The 20685-nt window shown below is 40.4% G+C and overlaps 1 protein-coding gene across 1 annotated transcript in view; it reads right to left on the bottom strand.

The window, feature by feature from the left end:
• Positions 1-7257: 7257 nt before the first annotated feature.
• The window catches only part of SLC1A1 (solute carrier family 1 member 1), a 50727-nt gene continuing 37299 nt past the window's right edge, over positions 7258-20685 (bottom strand). The window contains exons 7-12 of the mRNA XM_062017665.1: positions 19693-19877; positions 17646-17753; positions 12138-12260; positions 11434-11628; positions 10779-10913; positions 7258-7504 (exon numbers count right to left, since the gene is read on the bottom strand). Of these exons, the coding sequence (XP_061873649.1) occupies positions 7258-7504; positions 10779-10913; positions 11434-11628; positions 12138-12260; positions 17646-17753; positions 19693-19877 (993 nt within the window). The remainder of the gene's footprint in view (positions 7505-10778; positions 10914-11433; positions 11629-12137; positions 12261-17645; positions 17754-19692; positions 19878-20685) is intronic.

Raw genomic sequence — 20685 nt, 5'->3', positions numbered from 1 at the left:
AGAGGTGTACATGCCTTTTGGGTCTGGTTTTTTCCCAGTGCTTCCCATGCAGACAGAAGTGAAAAAGCCCCTTGAGAGTCCTGAGGACTCTGACTAGCAGTGGTTCATGAGATATTATGATTATGTGCATGCTAAGTAGCAAAAGAATGCACAAATTCACTAGGCAACATAAGCGTAATTATTTCGGAGACAAGCAGGGAAGTCATTCTATTTGTAACTATGCTAGCTGGCCCTGAGAAACATAGGACCCAGGGAGCCAGTTGCTCAGGTAGATACTTAGAGATGTTTCTTTGATGTAGGGGTCTGATGAAAAAAAACAAAGAAGCTGCTCAGTGTCCAGCCTCACATGCAGTCAAAAAGGACATGTCTCCACAGGTTTATTTCTTTCATGTTGTCAAATACCTTGTACACAACCATGTTAACAGTGGTGATCAAGGACCCTGCAAGGTGTAATTCTGCACTCAGGTTTCCTGTTTTAATCTGGTAATAGTGATCAGAACATTCTTTGTCTGGAGATAGGTCAAAGGCAAACTGGGTATAGCCACTGATGACCTCTTCCCTGTCAACCAGCAAGCAATGGCCTTTCAGCCTTTCAATGGCTGCCAATCATCTGAATGAGACTTATGTGCTCACTTACAGAGTAGGAATCCTTAAATTTGGCTGCATCACTGGCATTGGGTTTTGCTGGCATTAGTTCATCGTCCACATGCCATAAAAGTGCCTTAAAATATACATCATAATGCTTGAAGATGAAAGGATTCTTATCAAACGAGCTACTAAAGCATTGTTATCTATGAACATATGCTAAGAAGTTTGTGTAGCTGTTCCAGAAACTAGTTTTCCTGGTTGCTGATAAAACTGCTGGCTGGTGTGCTGGATGCTTTCATGCCCATTTGGTGCACTGACTATTTTGCATTAGCCATGAGTAATGCCCCAGGGTGCTCTAAACGTGCTCCAGGTGCCACCACACTTTCTTCACAAAAAGGGAGGTGTATATCACGAAGAGTTCCTACTGATGGGTAGCTAGTCAAACAAAAGCCATCAGATCTGTTTTTACATTTATATTGTTCAATGAAAGCTTGCCTTGGAAAGAGTGGATCACCACGGAGCAGAAGAGATAGTTCAGTTTCACTCTGGGCCATCAGAGTTGACCATTACCTAAGGTGGGGGTGGCTCATGTGATTTGACCTACTTGGATCCTGTGTATATTCAACTTCCTCCAGCCCTGCTATGTCATTGTACAACAGCCCTGTGGAGAAATGCACTGACAGTGTGTCATGGCTATGACAAAGAGGCCTCTTGAGACCAGTTACTGTGACAGAATGACAGTATGGTAGGAGTTGGAAGGGATATTTAGAGATCACCTAGTCCAATCCCCATGCTAAAGTAGTTCTGTCTTGATCAGGTAGCATAGGAATGTGTCCAGGCAGGTTTTGAAAACCTCCAGAGAAGGAGACTCCACATCCTCCCTGGGCACTCTCATCCTCATGTTTAAGTGGAACTTTTGTTTGTTGCCTTATGTTTAAGTGGAACTTTTTGTGTTCCACCTTCTTTCCACTATCCCTTATCCTGTCACAAGATAGAACAGAAAAAAGGGATGTCTCAACCTCCTGACACCCACTATTTAGATATTTGTAAATATTAATGAGATCCCCTCTCAGTTTCCTCTTCTTTAAGGACTAAACAGGCCACAGCCTTTTCTCGAAAGGAAGATGCTCTAGTCCCCTGATCATCTTGGTAGCCCTGTACTGGACTCTCTCCAGAAGTTCCTTGTCCCTCTCGAGCTGCGGAGCCCAGAACTGGACACAGGACTCCAGAGGAGGCCTCACCAGGGCAGAGAAGAATGGGAGCAGAACCTCCCTTGACCTGCTGCCCACACTCTTCTTGATGCATCCCAGGATGCCATTGGCCTTTTTGGCCACGAGGGCACGTTGCTGGCTCGTGTTCAATTTATTATCAACCAGGACTCCCAGGTCTCTCTCTGCAGAGCTGCTCTCCAGCAGGTCAATCCCCAACCTGTACTGGTGCATGGGGTTGTTCTTCTACAGATGCAGGACTCTGCACTTGTCCTTGTTGAACCTCATGAGGTTCCTCTCTGCCCAACTCTCAAGCCAGTCGAGATCGCGCTGAATGGCAGCACAGTCTTCTGGGGAATCAGCCAGTCCTCCCAGTTTGGGGTCATCAGCAACTTGCTGAGGGTACACTCTGTCCCCTCATCCAGGTTGTTGATGAAGATGTTGAACAAGACTGGCCCCAGAACCCATCCCTGTGGAACTCCACTGGCCATAGGCCTCCAACTCGATTCTGTGCCGTTGATCACCAGCCTCTGGGCTCTGTCATCCAGCCAGCTCTCGATCTACCCCACTGTCCACTCCTCCAAGCCACACTACCTGAGCTTTCTGAAGAGGATGTTGTGGGAGACAGTGTCAAAAGCCTTGCTGAAGTCAAGGTAGATGACATCCACTGCTCTCCCCTCATCTAGCCAGTCAGTTATGCCCTCTTAAAAGGTTATCAGGTAGGTCAAACAGGATTTCCCTTGATGAATCCATGTTGACTCCCTCTGATAACCATCTTTTCCTTCATATGTTCAGTGATAACATTCAGGATGAGTTGTTCCATCACTTTCCAGGGATGGAGGTGAGGCTGACCAGCCTGTAGTTTCCTGGGCTGTCCTTCCTGCCCTTTTTGAAGACTGGCATGACATTGGCCTTTCTCCAGTCCTCAGGCACCTCACCTGTCCTCCATGATTGTTCAAAATCATGGAGAGCAGCTTAGCAATCACATCAGCCAGCTCCCTCAGCACTCTTGGATGCATCCCATCAGGTCCCATTGACTTAGGAGTTGTTAAGCTTGTCCAGCAAGTCTTTAACCTCTTCCACATCCACCCAGGGCAAATCCTCTGTTGTCCAGGCCATCTACTATCCTTTCTGGACTGGGCTTCCTGAGGGCTGGCCTTGTCTGTAAAGTCCCAAGCAAAGTTCAGTAGTTCAGCCTTCTCTGCATCCTCTGTCACCACCCTCTGTGTTCAGCAGCGGGCCCACATTGCCCCTAATCTTCTTTTTGCTGCTGATGTCCCTGAAAATCCCCTTCTTGTTAACTTTCCTGGCCAGGTTTAATTCAAGAAGGGCTTTAGCCTTCCTGGTTGCATCCCTGCATGCCCTGGCAATATTCCTATACTCTTCCCAAGAAACCAGGCCTTTTGTCCACCTCTCATAGATATCTGTTTTGTCCTTGAGCTCTCCCAGCAGATCTTGTTTCATCCACACAGGCCTCCTGCCTCCTTTTCCTGCTTTTCTACATATATGTATAGACCATTCTTGGGCTTGGAGGAAGTGGTGCTTGAAGACTGACCAGATTGATCTCTTGGGCACTTCTACCATCTGGGATCTTATCCCATGAAATTCTTGCAGCAGGTCTTTGAACAGGCCAAAGTCAGCTCACCTGAAGTCTAGGACTGCAGTCCTGCTTGGTGTCCTGCTTCTTCCACACAGGATCTTGAACTCTACCATCTCATGGTCACTGCAGCCTCCAACCTTCACATCATCAACCAGACCCTCTTTATTTGCTAGCACAAAGTCCAGCAGCACGCCCCACCTCATCGATTTCTTGAACACTTGTGACAGGAAGTTGTTGTCAACAATCTGTAGGAACCTCCTGGACTGTGTGTGCTTGGCCGAGTGGCTTTGCCAGCAAATATCAGGGAGGTTGAAGTCCCCCATGAGGAGCAGTGATTGTGACTGTGAGGCAGCTCTCAGCTGTTTGTAGAAAGCCTCATCCACTTCCTGACCAGGTGGCCTGTAACAAACTCCTACAGTAGCATTAGGTACCTTATCCCTACTCTTAATTTTCACCCACAAACATTTAACTTGAACCTCATCTCCACCCAGGCAGAGCTCAATGCACTCTGATTGCTCTCTCACATACAGAGCAACTCACTTCTTTGGCCTGTCTTTCGTAAACAGTACAACAGCAACCCATGGCTGTGCTCCAGTCACGTCACTCCTTCATTGCTGACTTCTGCACCTCCATCTCACTTTGAGCAATGCAGGGAGATGGGGAACAGGGGTTAGGGCCAGCACTTAATACCCTCTCTCTGCTGCTCCTTCCTTCTCACACACTTTTCTGAATAGTGGTGATGATATAAGTTTTTTTGGGCCAATGGAAACTGTCACAGCTATGCAACATTTCATAAATCCTATAAGGAGTAATGAGACTAGAAAAACATCTGTTCTGCTCAAGATTTTGCCTTTCCCAACAGCTAATAGAGGTACTAACTCAGAGGAAAAGTATTTATAAACAGGTCAGAGACTTCACTCATTACAGTTTCCACACTTTCAGCACTCAATAGTGGTCTGGTGATCAAGGTGATGTGACTTGATTGCTGTTCCTTGCCTGGTATGCCTCCTCTGCCCTGGCAATCCTGCATTCCACGTGTTCTGCAGTCCACCAAGTGCAGCCAGATACTGGGCAAGGAAAAGCTGCAGGCAGAAAACATGGAAAAAAGCACATGAAAACTACCTGGCCATAGCTGCACAGCTGTGCATGCTTAATTGTTTGGCAACTCACTTGGCTGGGTGATAACTCCAAGGTACATTGTACAGTCAAATGGAGCCTGAAACTTTAACTCAGGGGAGAGATCAAACCATGAGTTTGGGGGAGTGTCTGGTTGTGTATTTGAAGATCTCAAACTAAGTAATTTTAGTTATCAGGGAAGATTAAAGAATACATGAACTGCACGTGTCAAGACTACTTTCATGCAGTTTAAACCCTCGTGGAGCTGATCTGAGTGTGACATACCCACCCAGGTTCAGGTCCTGTACAGGCACTTTCTTTTCTCAGTGTTGAGCCAACTACAAGTCTCTCTGTGTTTCAGCAGGAACACGTGCATGGGTGACCTTGGTTCCCTTGACTTAAAGCCACACGTGCTATTCAAAATGAAGGTTCCAGTCCTGTGACTGCTTCTGCATCCCCAGACACCCTACAGGAACATAGCAGCATGGTGTAAAGAGCCAAAATCTGTACTTGCTTTTCTGATGGAAGACTCCTCACCACTCTCCACTTACAGACCAGAAGGCTATGGAGGACACATTGCTTCCACATATATAGAAAGCATATATAAACATCCTTGGACCTAACAGTATCTTCAGTATTTAGTTTGGTCTCAGTGGTAAATAGATGGCAAAACAGCTCCATTAACCCCTGCTTAGTTGAATCTGATCCATATAAATAAACGAGAAGTAAATATTTTCCTGCTTAGTGTATGTTTAATAGTATACTCCCAAGCCAGATAATCCATACTTAAGAGGGCTTTCTTGCAGTCTCATCACTGTGCTCTTAAGCTTTTATTTTACTGGGAGAGGCTTATTCTTGCCAAAGCTAAAGCTGAGTCATTAGTGAAGATAACATAAATCCTAAAATCAACCGGCTTTGGTTTTTTTTCTTATAGCTAAAGGAACTCAATAGTCTACAGTGAGGAGAGGATGGTAGACTAAAACAAGAGTAGAGAGAAATTATTTATTTAGAGCATGTTAGGAACACTATTCACAGGACATCATAACAGAGTGACTACATAGTGGAATGCTCATAAAAGGGTGACTTAACAAAGCAAAACGACAAAGTGTAGGTTATAGGCTAGCTGTGGAACCTGGTGGGTTTTTTTCCTCCCAGAAGCAAAGTTTTATTTATTTTGTTTAAACATACCAATACTTAGATGAACACTTCCAAATAGTTTACAATGTTTAATTTAAATACAGTATTATGTCTCATTGACTTTGTTGATTTAAGGTGCTATTTATCAAAACCCACAGTAAATATTTTCTTCTTTTCTTCCTCATTTCTCTTTGGCACACTTCTTGTTCATTTAATTACAAAAGTGTAGGACTGAATTGAGTATATAACACTGGGGGAAGTTGAAGGTTTGTTTTTTTTTTTTTCCTTAGCATACAAGTGCAATTTTAGGTTTACCACAAGCTTATTTACAAAGAATCGTATGTGAATTTCAGTTTACATATAAAATGGATAATGATTTTAATGTGAAAGGTGAAAAAATTTGTTACAGCAACTCCTCCCTTGAGAGAGAGACTTTTGCACCATGGAAATCTTGCATAAAATGTTTTAGAAAATGGAGATTTCTGATGAGGAAGTTCTTGGTGCCTCTTGTCCTATAGCAAGCCACCTGAAGACATGAATTTCTGGGTCCAGAAATGCTTCATAAGATACAGTTTGGCTGACATTTTGGCACCATATTAGTACTGCACAGTTGCAGAGTTGTATGCTCAAACTACACCAAGGTGCAAAATTCCTTCTACATTCTTGATATTATATCTCTTTATACTCCAAGAAAGAAGGTTTAAAATTTGCACTATGCATTGCTATATAGTCTAGTCATCTTTATGACCTTGGCCTACTTCTGGGCTGATTAATATTTGGTTAGTATCAAAGGTGAACCAGACAAAACAAAGTTTTTTTCTGTTTCTGATGGAAATGTACTAGGAGGTCATCAAAGTGGACCTAAATTGATCAAGTATCACTTTACAAAAACTCTTCAAATGCCAGAAGAGAAAACCCCCAGCAATTTATTTCACATCTGAAGGCCAGTCTCAGCAGCTGGCATTGACATGAAAAGCATGGAGAAACTGAGCTACATAAGCTCAGAATTCTTCCATGCTCAACTATTTCACAATAAAAGAAAAACAAAACCCTGTTCACAGTAAATACTTATTACAAGGCCTTTCTGGTCTGTTCCTTCCTGAATCAATTGATATCCCCTCAGCTGCAAAAATGAGTATTTTGGCACGTGATTAAGTTACAGTAGGTGTCAAGTACAGTACAATCTGTTTTGAAGGCAAGGATGTTAAAAGGGACTTCATACAGGTGCTTTGTAATGTAAGATGTGAAATGCTGTACTACTCCTGAGTAAAACACGTTTGGCTGTCCCAGCTAAAATACTCATTTATAAGCATGCTGACTCCAAAGAGGCATTTCATAGCCTCAGCAATAGTACATATATTCTTAAAAAAAAAGAAAAAAAGTATTTTACAACTGTCTTTTTCTTCAACCTATCATCAAGGACTAAAAGTGGGAAGTTCATAATTGTTGGGAGAGGTGATGAGAAGAGGGCAAGGAGAATCACAGTCTGTGTATTAAATCAAATGCATGTGAGATGAAATTTGTTCTCAATTACTCTTTAAGCTTTTTTGAGATATTGCATATGACCATGTCCTTTAGAGCTCCTGTTTTACCTGAAAGCTACTAGCCTTAGAACTGAGATGTCTGTGTGAAAGATATGGTGTCAGATCTATCTACAGCGAAACCTCCATTGATGTACGATTTCTTGGTCTCCATTTCATCATTATCAAGTATTGTTGTTTCCAAGGCAAAGGGATTGACTATGTTGACTTCAGAGGTGACATCCATCTGCTCCAGCTCCTTTTTAGAGAGCTTCTCCACTATCCCTGTGCCAAAGGCATCTCCTAAGACATTCACCATTGTTCGGAATCGATCCCTATGGAATAAAAATATTGTCAGACAAGCCACTCTGTAAAGTTACTTAGAAAATCCTTTCAGTGTACGTAAGCTACTCTAGAAAATGCAAAGCCTTTTTTTTTTTTTTAAACTCTGCAGATTTAGGGTAATTCTTTTTAGTTAAAAAGATCTCGTAGAACAAGAAACAGTGTTTTCCCCACATGTATTTGAAGAAACTTGGAGTCACTTGCAAGACAAATACCTTTGTACGGGGTGTGCAAATCATGTCACTAGTCTGTTAGTGCAGTAATCACACTGCTGTGCATGGCCTTACAAAACAGAGCAGGGATCACTTCTCAGGCCCTCAACTATGCTACACAGCTGGTTCTCTTTGTGGAGAGACTGCTTGTGCAGGGACTAGAGACTGTGGAGTGCAGCAGAAGAGTGTTTTGTCTTTTTAACAGTTATTTCCTCAGCCAGAGGAGCGCTTAGCCCAGTATCTTCAGTATTCTGGCCACAACCCTGGAAATGAGAAAGGCTATCTTCTGTTAGTTTGTCATTGTTAACAGGTTGGAGCAAAAAGTTGTATTAAAAAAGTCACTTAAAGGAGCATGATACTTCTGTCCTGCTGTTTTTTCTCTCAATAGAAATGTGACTTGTAGGCCTTAAAAAGCTGCCACTACTTTGCAGAGGAGCAACAAAAACTTGCAGTATAGCAAAGTATGGAAATTGGTGTGGAACTAATGTAGGGACATTAGAAGGTTATGCTTCCCTGATTTTCTCTGCAGCTACACTAGCACTGCAAGGGCTTTGTGGCAGAATGAATTGCTCTGTCTATGCAGAGAAGATGAGGTGGATATATCCACAAATAGAAATGATTGCAAAAACAATAGTGAAGTGAATTGGCGTTGTCTCATATAGTTATCCTTCCACTACAGTTGAACTCCAGTGCTAAAAGGTGCCCATGTAACCTTCATGTGGAACAGAAATACATTGTAGGTAAAGAAGGGGTAAAGTACAATTCTGGTAGGATCAGGGTGACAAGTGAGGACATCAACAGCACTGAAAACTCATCTTTCACATTATTTCTATTCTACTCTCAAAATTTTTCCATTCTCCATTAAAAATCTGGAAGTGCTCCCCAAGTCTATGTAATAAAACCTTGTTAAGTTCAAAATTAACTAGAGGACTGTTAATGAGCCACTACTACCAGGTTGCAAAATAATACATTTTAGGCAATAAGTACAAAAGAGAAAAGCGTTAATAATCTACATGGCATCATGATGTGCATTCCATCTGCTCAGGTGCAAAACACATTAGCAATGATCCCTGGTACATGCAATTAATCTTTAATTTGCTTTACATATCAAGACACCTTAATCTGAAAAATATCTAAATCAGAAACAGTCTGAATTCTTTGATTAAGGACAGAACAGGTAGCTTCTATGTGTTTGTGTGTGCCTAAGAATCACATAAACTATGGACTTTCAATGTGGAGACAAGATCAGATCCATAAAATTATGATTACTATGAGAAATAGGGAGTTACTGTTCTTTTTTTTCTCTCTCTCTCTCTCACTCTCACAAAAGAAATAGAAGGCACTAAATAAAATTATTAGGATGTAGTTTAAGACAAACACATTTAAATATGTCTCTGTGCAATATACTGTTAGGTCATGGAATTCCTCTCCATGGGACTTGAGGAAATCTAAAAGTTTGTATGGGTCCCAATAGCAATGAGGCATTACTGGAAGAAGGTCTACCAAGAACTGTTAAAACAAAAACCACCTCCCACTCAGGAACTCTGTAACCTGCAATTGGCAGGAGTCTAGGAAAGTACTTAAAGACTGAAAATACGTTTGTTCTGTTCTTACACTCTTCTTTAGACACCTCCTGGGAGACAGCAGTTTGTACTAATCTTCATCATCCTTAACAAAACTGTCCATTGGGAAAAGAGGAGGGCTGGAGAAAACTGAATTATTGTGGAGTACAGCAAACAGCCCTATTAGACTCTGTTGCAGACAATTGATGGGGAGAATGTTCTTGTGGCTAGAGCTGTTTTGTGAGATTGTGCTTACATAGGAATTGAATCGATTCTTGGATCTATTCAATAGCCCTGGTTTTCTGGAGACTGTCATTTCTCTCTACAGCTTGCAAAATTAGAGTTATATAATAAAATAAATTATATATATCTGTCTCTATCTCTATGAAATACACAGGTTGCTGCCAGAAATCCTCAAGAAAATGATTGAAAAGAGTAGGGGAGAAACAGGAATGCATTTACCTTGAGTGTGAATATAAGCCTATGAAGATAACACACAGAGACTATGAAGTTATTAAGATCTCTGCATTGACAGCGGTGAAATATCCATGCAGAGTTACTGCTGGTGAACATGACCCTGGTCTGAGCACTAAAGCTTGCAAAGTTTAGGAGGCAAAATAAATGTATTACAAAGTTAAGTTATGCTCCTTAACTTGTGAATCTTGTTTCTCTTTCCCACTGAATCATGGGATAAAACTGAGTGCTGATGTCCTTCTGAACTCCAGAATACACTCTGTGGTTCTTTGCTTTTGCAAAAATAGCAGAAAAATGTCTCAGTGTAGGTTGAATAGAAAAGAATTCTCACAAAAAGACTCTCCAGAAAGAGTTGCTTAACAGAACTGAGGGAGTTTGATGTGCTCTGAGGTTAAATGGTTGGGATCAGGCAAAAGGAATGCTTTCCGAATTTACATGTGTGTGCTTGTTGACCAAGAGGCTGGGTCTTTAAAAAGCCCAGAAGAACAGCCCTGGCAAAGTGATGCTGTCAGCACAGACCTATGTACAGCCAGCCATGTATCTGCATGTGGAGTCCAGCACCAACTTTGCTTGGTTCATGTTATGCCTCTTCATCAGTACAGAGGTTTTACATGGTTTGCAGAAATCAGGTGAGATGTTCTGCTTGTGGCTGAATTTTATTTTTATGAATAGTGTATGATTTTAACATAATATGGTGGCCACTGACACTCCAGAGGCACTCCTTAGTACTGTCAGATTTGTCTTTCCCAAGCATTATGCTCATGATTAGTTAATGCTGTGGCTACTACTTTAAGGTTGCTGACACCTCTGGATGTGAGGTTATTCACTGCCATCCCACGCAGTAGGGCTGTTCAATTCTATATTGAACAAGCCTGGCCATAAGAAGAATCTTTGTCCAATTCCTGCAACAGTCCTCAATGATTTTGTGGCTCTCCTTCTCAGACCTGAATGTTCCCACACATCTGATGCAAGCAATAAATGAAGGCAAAATAATTAAATATCAAGTGCCTCAAACTTACAGAAGCCAGTCAACTGCAATGATCAGAGTAACATCTTCAGCAGGCAGGCCAACAGCGCTCAGTACAATCACCATGGTGACAAGGCCAGCCTGGGGGACACCTGCAGCACCAATGCTGGCTGCTGTAGCCGTGACACTGCATCCCAAATAAAACACAGAAAAGGCATTCAGAATACATGTGGCTCACAGAAACTCTTATTTTCTGGCACAAATAGGCTTATTTCACTGTAAGAAAGATGTCCAAATATTGCAGTTTTCTTCTTCAACAGCATCTACTCAAAGTCTGGTGACAAGTTTACGGGACGAGTCATAAATAGCTACTGCTATAGTTACACTGCAGAATAACAGGCAACGTACAACCAACAAGCACACTGGACACATCAGAGGCAGAGGACAAGTTGAGTTTGCAAGTGTTTGCAGAGGAAGAATAATGCTGTTTTCCAGAATGAAGCAGTATACCAGCTTCATGTCCTGTCCCATCTCACCCCCTCCACAGGTGGCACAGGCAAGGCCTGGGATGAAACAATGCCAGCGTTTCTGTTACTTTCTGTGCTGTGCATGACAGTTTCAACTTTCCTGTGGTGTACAAAGTTAACGCACTATTCATTAAAAAAGAATTACCTCCAACAAAATGCTGGTGATGGCTTTAGTCTTACCTAATAGTAACTATTTGGCCAATATCCAGCTCTAAGTCATTCAGCTGTGCAATAAATACAGCCGCTACTGCTTCATAAAGAGCTGTGCCGTCCATGTTGATGGTAGCTCCCACTGGAAGAACAAACCTCGTAATTCTTTTGTCAATCAAGTTTTTTTCTTCTGCACAGCGGAAAGTGACGGGCAATGTTGCTGAACTGGCACACAGATAAACACACAAAGTAAGTGCAGGTAACAGCAGAGACTATTTCTTTTATCTTTCCTTTTCCTCAGAACCTGATCTGCTCTAAGAATCGAGTGGAGATCTAAGGCAGGCAGAAAGGTTGCACCATGAAAAAAAAGCAAAGTAACTTTTGTTATCTCTTCTAAGTATGGGAAGAATTATCCTCAAAATTAAATGGTAAAATCATCATGATGCATCTGATCACAGAAACAGCACAACAGCTCAAACTCCAGCAAGTCTGTGACTAATGAACTGAACGGCAAAGGCCTGTCTGCTCCTGGGAGGGGCAGACATGTGTCTGGAGTAAGGCCTGTGCATCTATAGTGCCTTTTTGGGTATAGCAGAAATAAATGATGCAACTAATAATTCAACCTCCACTGAAAATTATCCAGGGTATGTAATGAGGTAGCAATTAAATCAGAGCACAAACAATGCAATTACTACCTAAGGACATTACAAAAAATAGACGCTTCTTTTATTTACCTGGAAGAAATCATGAGGGCTGTCAGAAGTGCCTGAGCCATCCCCATAGCAAACCGAAAAGGATTTTTCCTTACTATTACTAAGTAGATCAGTGGAAGAACTATAGTGGAATGGATTGCGAGACTGCAAAATAAAACAGATTGTTTAAACAAATAGATCCATCTTTTGCAGATACTCAATTATTTTAGTTAACAACTTATCATCACAATAAGTAGTCAAGCACTTGTTAAGCACTTGTTCATCACCTAGTAATAGTTCAATCAATTAGCTAAGCACCTGCAAATAACTCAAACACCTATTGATTAAGTAAGTATTAATTTGAATCACATAAGGATCAAACTGCAAGAGTTACATACCACACCTGATGGGGACCTGTTACCTTAGCCACCAGACCCTGGTAAATGTATTTGTTAGGTTACCTTAGCTGTTACCTTAACTACAAGACCCTGGTAAATGTATTTGTTAGGTTACCTTAGCTGTTACCTTAACTACAAGACCCTGGTAAATGTATTTGTTAGGTTACCTTGGCTGTCACCTTAGTTGTTACTAAAACAAAAGACTGATATCTTTTTTTTGACCAATCACTGTGATTTTGGAAATTTTGTGTTTGTTGGGAACCAATCAAGGTGAAGGGCTAAACTGATAGATGGACATTTTCTGCGTGCTTGTGTTGGCAAATGCGATTCTTTTGTTTGAGCTGTATAAAACCCCTGAAAATGTTAACTAACAATGAAGCACGCATGGAGGAGATATGCCCCCCCCCCCCCCCCCCCCCCCCCCCGCCGCGTTTTCCTAGCGCTGCATAATAAAGAAGTGCCTGGCTTATCTGCATTCCTGTGTAGATATGTTTTTCGCGAGTGTGGATCCGTCAACAATCTCATTGCCTTGTTTTAATGAGACCATGATAATTGTTACCTAGTTCTATCCTCAAGTACACTTATGAAACACTAAAGGTGATTTGAGTGATACCTATGTTCAAAATTTAGAGATAATACCATTGTAAAAAAAAAAAAAAATGCAGACTAATACTGTTCTACATTTTCTTCTGGAAGAGAGAGAAAGGTATTATTAATTGACTTTCTTTCCAAAGTAGAACAGGAATTAGCTAATATATTGGAAATAATTTTAAACAGATGAAGATGAGAAAAGTAACAAAAAAATATTTAAACTGATATGCAGGGAGAGGTTTGAAAAATAATGCTAAAACACTCCTCTCTCCTGCCAAATCGTTACAATGCAGGCTACTACAAACCAAATGATTTTTCTAAGCTAATCTGTCTTTATCATAGAACACATTTTGGAATTAAAAGTACACATAGTTACCAGCCAAGGACAGATACAGTTTACTTTTTTTCTGCAGAAACTCAAAACACGATCCTATAAGAAAAATCCACTGTATAAGCCTAGGTGTACAATCAAAATGGAGTGAGGTATTTCAGACGGTACAAAGGAGATATATATTGTCTCACCATCTTTAATTTTGTAAGATGCTGAAATACTGTCTTTTGAAACTATTATTTTTTTTTTTTAAATGGTGACCACATGGCAAAGATGAAATTGTCCTCTTGACTTCAGCTGCTCAGGTGTATTTGCCTGGATGTTTGCATAGGTCTCAGGGACAAATTCATCATTCAATTTTGAGCACATTAATCCTGAATCCATATGAATAAAGAGCTTCATGGGCAACAATATTAGAGGTGAGCAGCCTGATGTTAATGTATTTGAAAGAAAACATAAATGAAGGGTCTGTGAAATATTTCCCATCTTCCAAGGTTGCAATTATAGCAACGTTGGGTTCTTCTGAAAAGAAATATCAGAGCCTGGAAACCTAAAGCCCAGAACTGTTGTCATACATGACCTTGTGATATTTATTCCATCCTGACAAGATGTTCTGTGAAAATTGCTGTGTTGTAATAGTACTTTGATTTCAGAGCAGCTGATAAAGATAGCGATAAATGACCGTACTATTTGTTCTGCCAAAAATCAGGCAATTAAGAGAGCAGTAGCTACAACACAGAAATCCACAACAGCATCAAACATCACCCGAGAAACTTCTTTGTTTGCTTGGAAAAAATATTTTTTTTAAAAGCAATGAAAGTTTTCATTCTGTATATGAACAAATGATTTACTGGAATGTAAACAACAGCACACAACATGTACTGATAAATTTTTGTAAAGAACTGTAGAAAGAAACCTAACAGTTTATACACAATTGTGCCTAACAACAAACTGAATTCTGCAGAACATATAGTAAAAAAACATAAAGTGGTATGGGTGCCAATGGGTGTCTTGACAAAATGTTGATGAGAGCATTAAACATTTCAAGTATATCTATGTCTAGAAGTATATTGACTTCTGAAGAGTTATTTTGAAAAAATCAGATCTGCACATTTTTTGTGGCAGTGTGAACACAGCATTATCCAAAATAAAGTATTTCTGCATATCCATTTTGCTTCTACTGATTTTCATGAAATGAATTCAAAGTATTACTTATTTTCATCCATGAAATGCAACTCATAGCAAGCAGCAGAATTTTTTTTATACCAAAAGTCATAATCAGTAATTTAAAAGAGAAATTCTATTGGCATTCAATTTTAAGACAGGAAGAATCTAGGTGGTCTTTAAGGTCCCTTCTGATGCAAACCATTCTGTGATTATACGATTCTGGGTTTTTTTCTTTGTTTGTTTGGGGATTCTGTTTGCTTGTTGTTTTTGGGTTGTTTTGTTTTTTTTTTTTTTTTTAGAATGGTAGGGGTTGGAAGGGACCTTTAAAGATCATCTAGTCCAACACCCCTGCAGAAGCAGGTTCACCTAGATCTACAGAAGATGCTGATGAACAGAACACACTGCAAACAGACCAGGTAAAACAAATAAGGATGAAAATCAAAACAGATGAAGGAACAACAGTGTTTAAGAAATCAGAACAAAGATAGAGCACAACTTCTGTTTGCTGAGAGGTGGGGGAAACGTGCACTCTGCAAAATGCAGAACAAGCCCCTTTTCCCTGACACCTATAGCCTTGTGCTGTATATTGTCATCTTTGCTCCTGTGATCTGATTAGAACATGCTCTCCCTGATGGTCGGTTTTGAAGACAACGTGCTGCTGATAGCCCTTCTACACAACACCTTAAACATCACCTGCTGTAGGCCATCCCATAAGAGACAGAAATGCTGCAGAGATATACTCTAGCACCCATCAGGGAAAACCACAGCATGTGCAAGGGATTTTGGTGGAAGAGAGATCTTTTTGGTCCAAGGATGTAAAGGTGAGCACCCTCACTATATACCATCTTTCTGATGGCACCTGGGAAACCACTTAAAATTGTTGCCTGTCAAACCCATGGTTACTAGCAAAATGGGAGACTGTATGTGCTGCTAGTCTCCTTTGGAATCAAAGTGCTCTGGAGAAGACACTGTGTCTTCACAAACATCTTAAGGAAGACATAGCTTGTCACAGTACAAATAGTAACCTTTAATAGGTAAACAGTCATAAAACTTCCTACCAGATCCAAAACTGTAAAACTTGCTATCTGATCTAAAACCGAAGTCAAAGGGCAGTAATAATCCCTCCAACATACACTTCCGAGTTAACTGCAGCTCATAAAACAGAAAACCTCTGGAAGTGATACAGTGTCAATCTATAAATCACTTCTACGTAACTTGTGGTCATGGTCTCATAATTTATATAGAAAACACTAGTATCTTGATTTACACCTTGGTAAATAGAATTTTTTTTCATCCTTTAAAAATTTGATTTATTTTCCAAGTTTAAGTGGACACTTACAACCTCCCTTGCATTTGCATCACACAAACTTATCTTGTAGTCATCTCTGTAACATTTTGAAAAAGTCGTGATTCAGTACTATTTCTGGAGCTGTAATTTTTACTTAGAAAGTAATCTCAAATGATTTTTGAACAGCTAGTCCAAAGATAGGGGTTTACGCATAACACAGAATAACAACTTTGAATTAAGTATGATTATTTAGCAAAGATTAATGAAAAAAAGAGAGATCCTTCTTGACTATCTATAGAGAAGTTTGCATTTAAGACTACTATGTTACCCTTCTCTCTGCTTGGTTATCAAAAAGCGTAGGAAAGACATTTGAAGACATATGAATAATAGCATGCCTATGCTATTCTTGGATCTTATTAATATTTACAAATATGTAAAGAGTGGGTGTCAGGAGGTTGGGACATCCCTTTTTTCTATAGCAGCTAGCAACAGGACAAGGGGTAATGGGATGCAGCTGGAACACAAAAAGTTCCACTTAAATATAAAAAAACCCTATTTCACTGTGAGGGTGAGGGTGCCCTGGCACAGGCTGCCCAGAGGGGTTGTGGAGTCTCCTTCCTTGGAGATCTTCAAGACCTGCCTGGACATGTTCCTATATAACCTGATCAAGGTTGATCTGCTTCTGCAAGGGGGTTGGACTAGATGATCTCTAAAGGTCCCTTACAACCCCTACCATTCTATGATTCTATGCATAAAGTGGGGAGAAGGAAGCTCTTGAACAATTTTAGTTCTAGCCTCTAGACAAAACATGAATACATCCTTAGTATGGTGAAGGAAATATAGGGGTGGATGCTAAGGCAATGAACCAAGATAGCCTAGCAGTTATGCTTCACTGAATTGGAAATGGAAATTTAAATGCATTTATCTTCTTGGGACTTTAATATCCATTTATCTATCAAAAAAGGTTCTTTGCAGGATAGTCTTCAGAGATATATAATGATCTATTATTATAACCGGTATCACTTGGAGCAATTAACTTGCTCCCTTTAAGGTTCATCTGCAAGGTATAACCTCCTCCACTCCCGACTGTTCTACAAAACCAATGGTTTAGAAAAATACTAGGAAAAAATGTTTTGATGCTTGCCTAAGTTATTCAGATAGCAACTGCTGCTTCTGCAGCTTCACCAGCTACCTTTGCCTTGAAAGACTAACTAACGAACAGTGCAGTCCTCAGGGCTTCTCTCAGTCAGCTGCCTGCTCAGCACTGAGGTGTGATGGGATCAGTTTCTTCTTTGGTATCATGTAGTGTGCACTAAACTTACTATGTAATTCTTTTGGGCAGTGGGGTTGGGCTTATGCTGGTATACCTTGGGCTTACAGGTCCAGTGGAGGTTCCCAACTGAATCCATGTGTGCATGTATTTTCAACAGGCCGGCAACCCCAATCAGCCATAATTCGCCAGCTCACCCTTTTCCAACTTAATATGGTATCTATCAGAAGCATTACTACTCTCAAAAATATAATGATATTACTTGATTTAGCATCAAGGTGAGATGAAACTACAAATACAAGAAGAGCATTTGCTTTATTTGTTTTTTTAAAATGCAAGGTAGTGACTTTTAAAACAAACCACCCATTCAGCAAAATGTGCATTCAAAACACTGACAGGAATTTTTGTCTCTGACCTAGAAGAGGCTGGGTGTTTTGGATAACTGAGTTGTAATCAACTGAGCTATAAAAACTGTACACAATTTTGTCTTTAAGAAATTACATACCCACTTAGTACAGTAGCCATATAAAGACCCAGTTTACGGAAGATTTCCCAGTCCTCAACTTCTATTATCTTTCCAGCAATTAAAAACACGATACCAACTGGCATATACCTAGAAAGCAACAAGAAAACAATCGAAAATGCATTCTGAGAAATATTGTGTGTTTACCACTGCATAATTGCTTGCACAATATAGGTTTTTTATAACAGATGGAAGATTTTTTAGTATATTCTATTATACAACCGACTTCACTCACTTACAGCAAGACTACAATAGAGGTGATGAATGAAAGCTAGAAAATAAAACATAACCCAATGCATAGCCTAACAAATACTGCATGACCCGGTGTTACAAAATACGCGGAAGTTGGGAAGGGACAGGGGCTTCACCCTAGTGCAGCAAATGTTTGTGCATAGCCATAAGCTTACTTGGAGGTGGAAGTCTGCAGGGCTGAGACTTGTATCTGTGCATTCTGCAATGACACAGAGATGGGAAAAGTTTCCTGTGCTTATAGCAGCTGCCTTGCAGCACTGAAGGCTATATGTGGGCCACCTATACAGACTAAGAGTGATTTTAATATGTTAGGATAGCAGAGTCATTAGTGTGTTGCTTGATGAAGGGATCTCCATTTCCCAGCAAACTAACACAAGGCCATGCCTTGCACACATGAATGGCTGCATGGGCTGCTGCCTACAGAAAATTCAATGCTAAAGTCATGACTTACGCTCCCATTAGCTCCACTGCATTCCTTTTTGTACCAAAGAGCAGGCTGTCACAGAGACAAGTTGCCACTTTAAAGCTTTGACTGGTGTAAATATTTTTTTTAATTTGTGGATATATAAAATGGTAAAAATATAAATTACAAATGTATAAAATGTGTGTGCTGTCTCACAAATAAAGCAGTACCTTGTCCCTGTGCAAAGCAGGGACTCTTAGTTCCCGAGCCCTGAACTTGGTGAAAGCAGAACATTGCCAGCATTAAGCCCTACCTTGTTCAAGACAATATTTCCCACATCTGTAAAGACAGAGGGAGCCTCCAGCCACAAGGTCAGGCACATGCGAGACAATGGATAGGCAGCTTATGGGTAGGATCCTGTATTTGTGGCATGTGCAAACTCTCAAGTGTCTTTGGTGGTAATTTGCTGCAGATTGAGGCAGACTGCTTCATGGAGCCGTTAACCGGGCTGGGGACAGAACCAGTTGTCTCACACAGAAACTAATTTACGTTTCTTTAAAGGCAGTAAGAAGCATGCAACTAAACCTGGATGGGGTTACTATTTTACAAGTATCTCAGCGTGCTGGGATGGAACAAAAATTCATTGGAGCGCCATATTGATAAGCTACTCTTTGTGTGAAACATGTGGAGACAAGAAGGATGTTGCGGTAAATGGCACAAGGCACTCTACAAGTAGGACCAAACTCTGGAAAGGATTGTGTGTGCTTGCAACCCTGATCTTGTAATTGTGATCTGTATGGACAAAAGGTGCAAAGTTCAACCACTGTCAGATGAGTTGCTACGTTTCAAAACTTCTGTCTGAGAATACTGTGATACAATACTATGAGAATGTAGTAGAAGGTAAATAATGCTCAATTGCATTTTGCATACCATTTGGATTTTGCTCTGTGCTGTGGTTTGTATATTAATTTATAGTTCCAAAGGAACTTAGCTTACAGGACAGCTATCCCATGGACGTAATGGCTATGAGGGGATTGTGTTCAAAAGTGAGAAGGAGATTTGGGTGGTAAGGCTTCTACAGTCCTCAAATGGCTAGTGCAGATGTACTGTTTTAATATAAACTTTATTAACAACGTCTAAAAACCTCTAGTTTATTTTGTACCAATTGGATTACTTCTTTAGTATACAGTAAGTGGAAGCTCTGTTGCCATCCTCAACTTGAGCTCATAGACAGGGAACTTTTTATCAGCCTTTCTTTTAAAGTTATTTGCTGTAAAACACTACACAAAAGCAAGCATGGTGTATGATTCTGCTCCTATCTCTTCAATGACAAAATCCACTTGTTAGAAAATGCCAGTATGGCATTGGACTTACCACATAATTATCTGAACTATTCTCATCGTAGCTTCATTCAGAGCGTTGAAAAAATCCACCAGCACTTGTCCTTTCTCTCCCATTTTCCCAATAACCACTCCAAAAACAAGACAAAAGACGATCAACCCCAGCACATTGATGCCATCGGAATACACGCCCACGATTTTGTATTCTTGGGTTTTGTTCTATAGATTAGATTCAGGAGAAAAAAAAATGTTGCTATCTGAAAACACTGAATTAACATTAAAGAGCTATAAAATGAAAAACACAGCTATAACTTTCTTTGAAAAGACTCTGAGCTCATCCTCTCTCACTCCATTCCCTTTCTGGCACAGCCAAGTGGGCAAGTTCAGGAATGAAAGTAGAAGTAAATTGTCTTTGAAAGCTTTGTATTTTTTTGAACAAACTCTTGCAGGGGATAAACCACCCCTTAATTTATGTTGCACTTTCTGTAAACTTCTGGCACAATGAATGGCAAGGTCTACATATCCACAGTCATGCCTTCAATATACTCAAGACTTACTTCCTACTGTGGGGAACAAAGCAAAGATGATGAATGATAGGGGTTGGAAGAGACCTCTAGAGATCATCTAGTCCAACCTCCCTGCTTGTGGTTACTTCTCAGCAATTTGAAGGTTTACCCTCATGTCTGGATTTAGGATAAACAGTCCATTGTGTAAGAACTGAGACAACAGCGTCCCATTTTGTCTCAAGCTTAAAATCTATTTTTCAGCTGATATCAGTGAAATTGTCTCACTTATAGCAGAACTGGATGCATATAACTTAAAAATCCTACTAAACAGATAGGTATTCACACAGATGGCTGGTTTTGTGCACTATGAACACATACAGGAAAGGGTGCAATTCTTCCCCACATCCTGCTTCAGGATTTAATTCATGCTTTTCTATATAGCTTATATTCCCATGCTCACATCAGTAGGAGATGAAATTTGTAAGGAGTATGATAAAATGCATATTGATTTGGTACTGTTC

The sequence above is a fragment of the Colius striatus genome, chromosome Z (genome assembly GCF_028858725.1).
Source record: "Colius striatus isolate bColStr4 chromosome Z, bColStr4.1.hap1, whole genome shotgun sequence".
Lineage (NCBI taxonomy): Eukaryota > Metazoa > Chordata > Aves > Coliiformes > Coliidae > Colius > Colius striatus.
The sequence above is the reverse complement of the archived record's forward strand: the minus strand, read 5'-3'. Positions and strand labels throughout refer to the sequence as shown.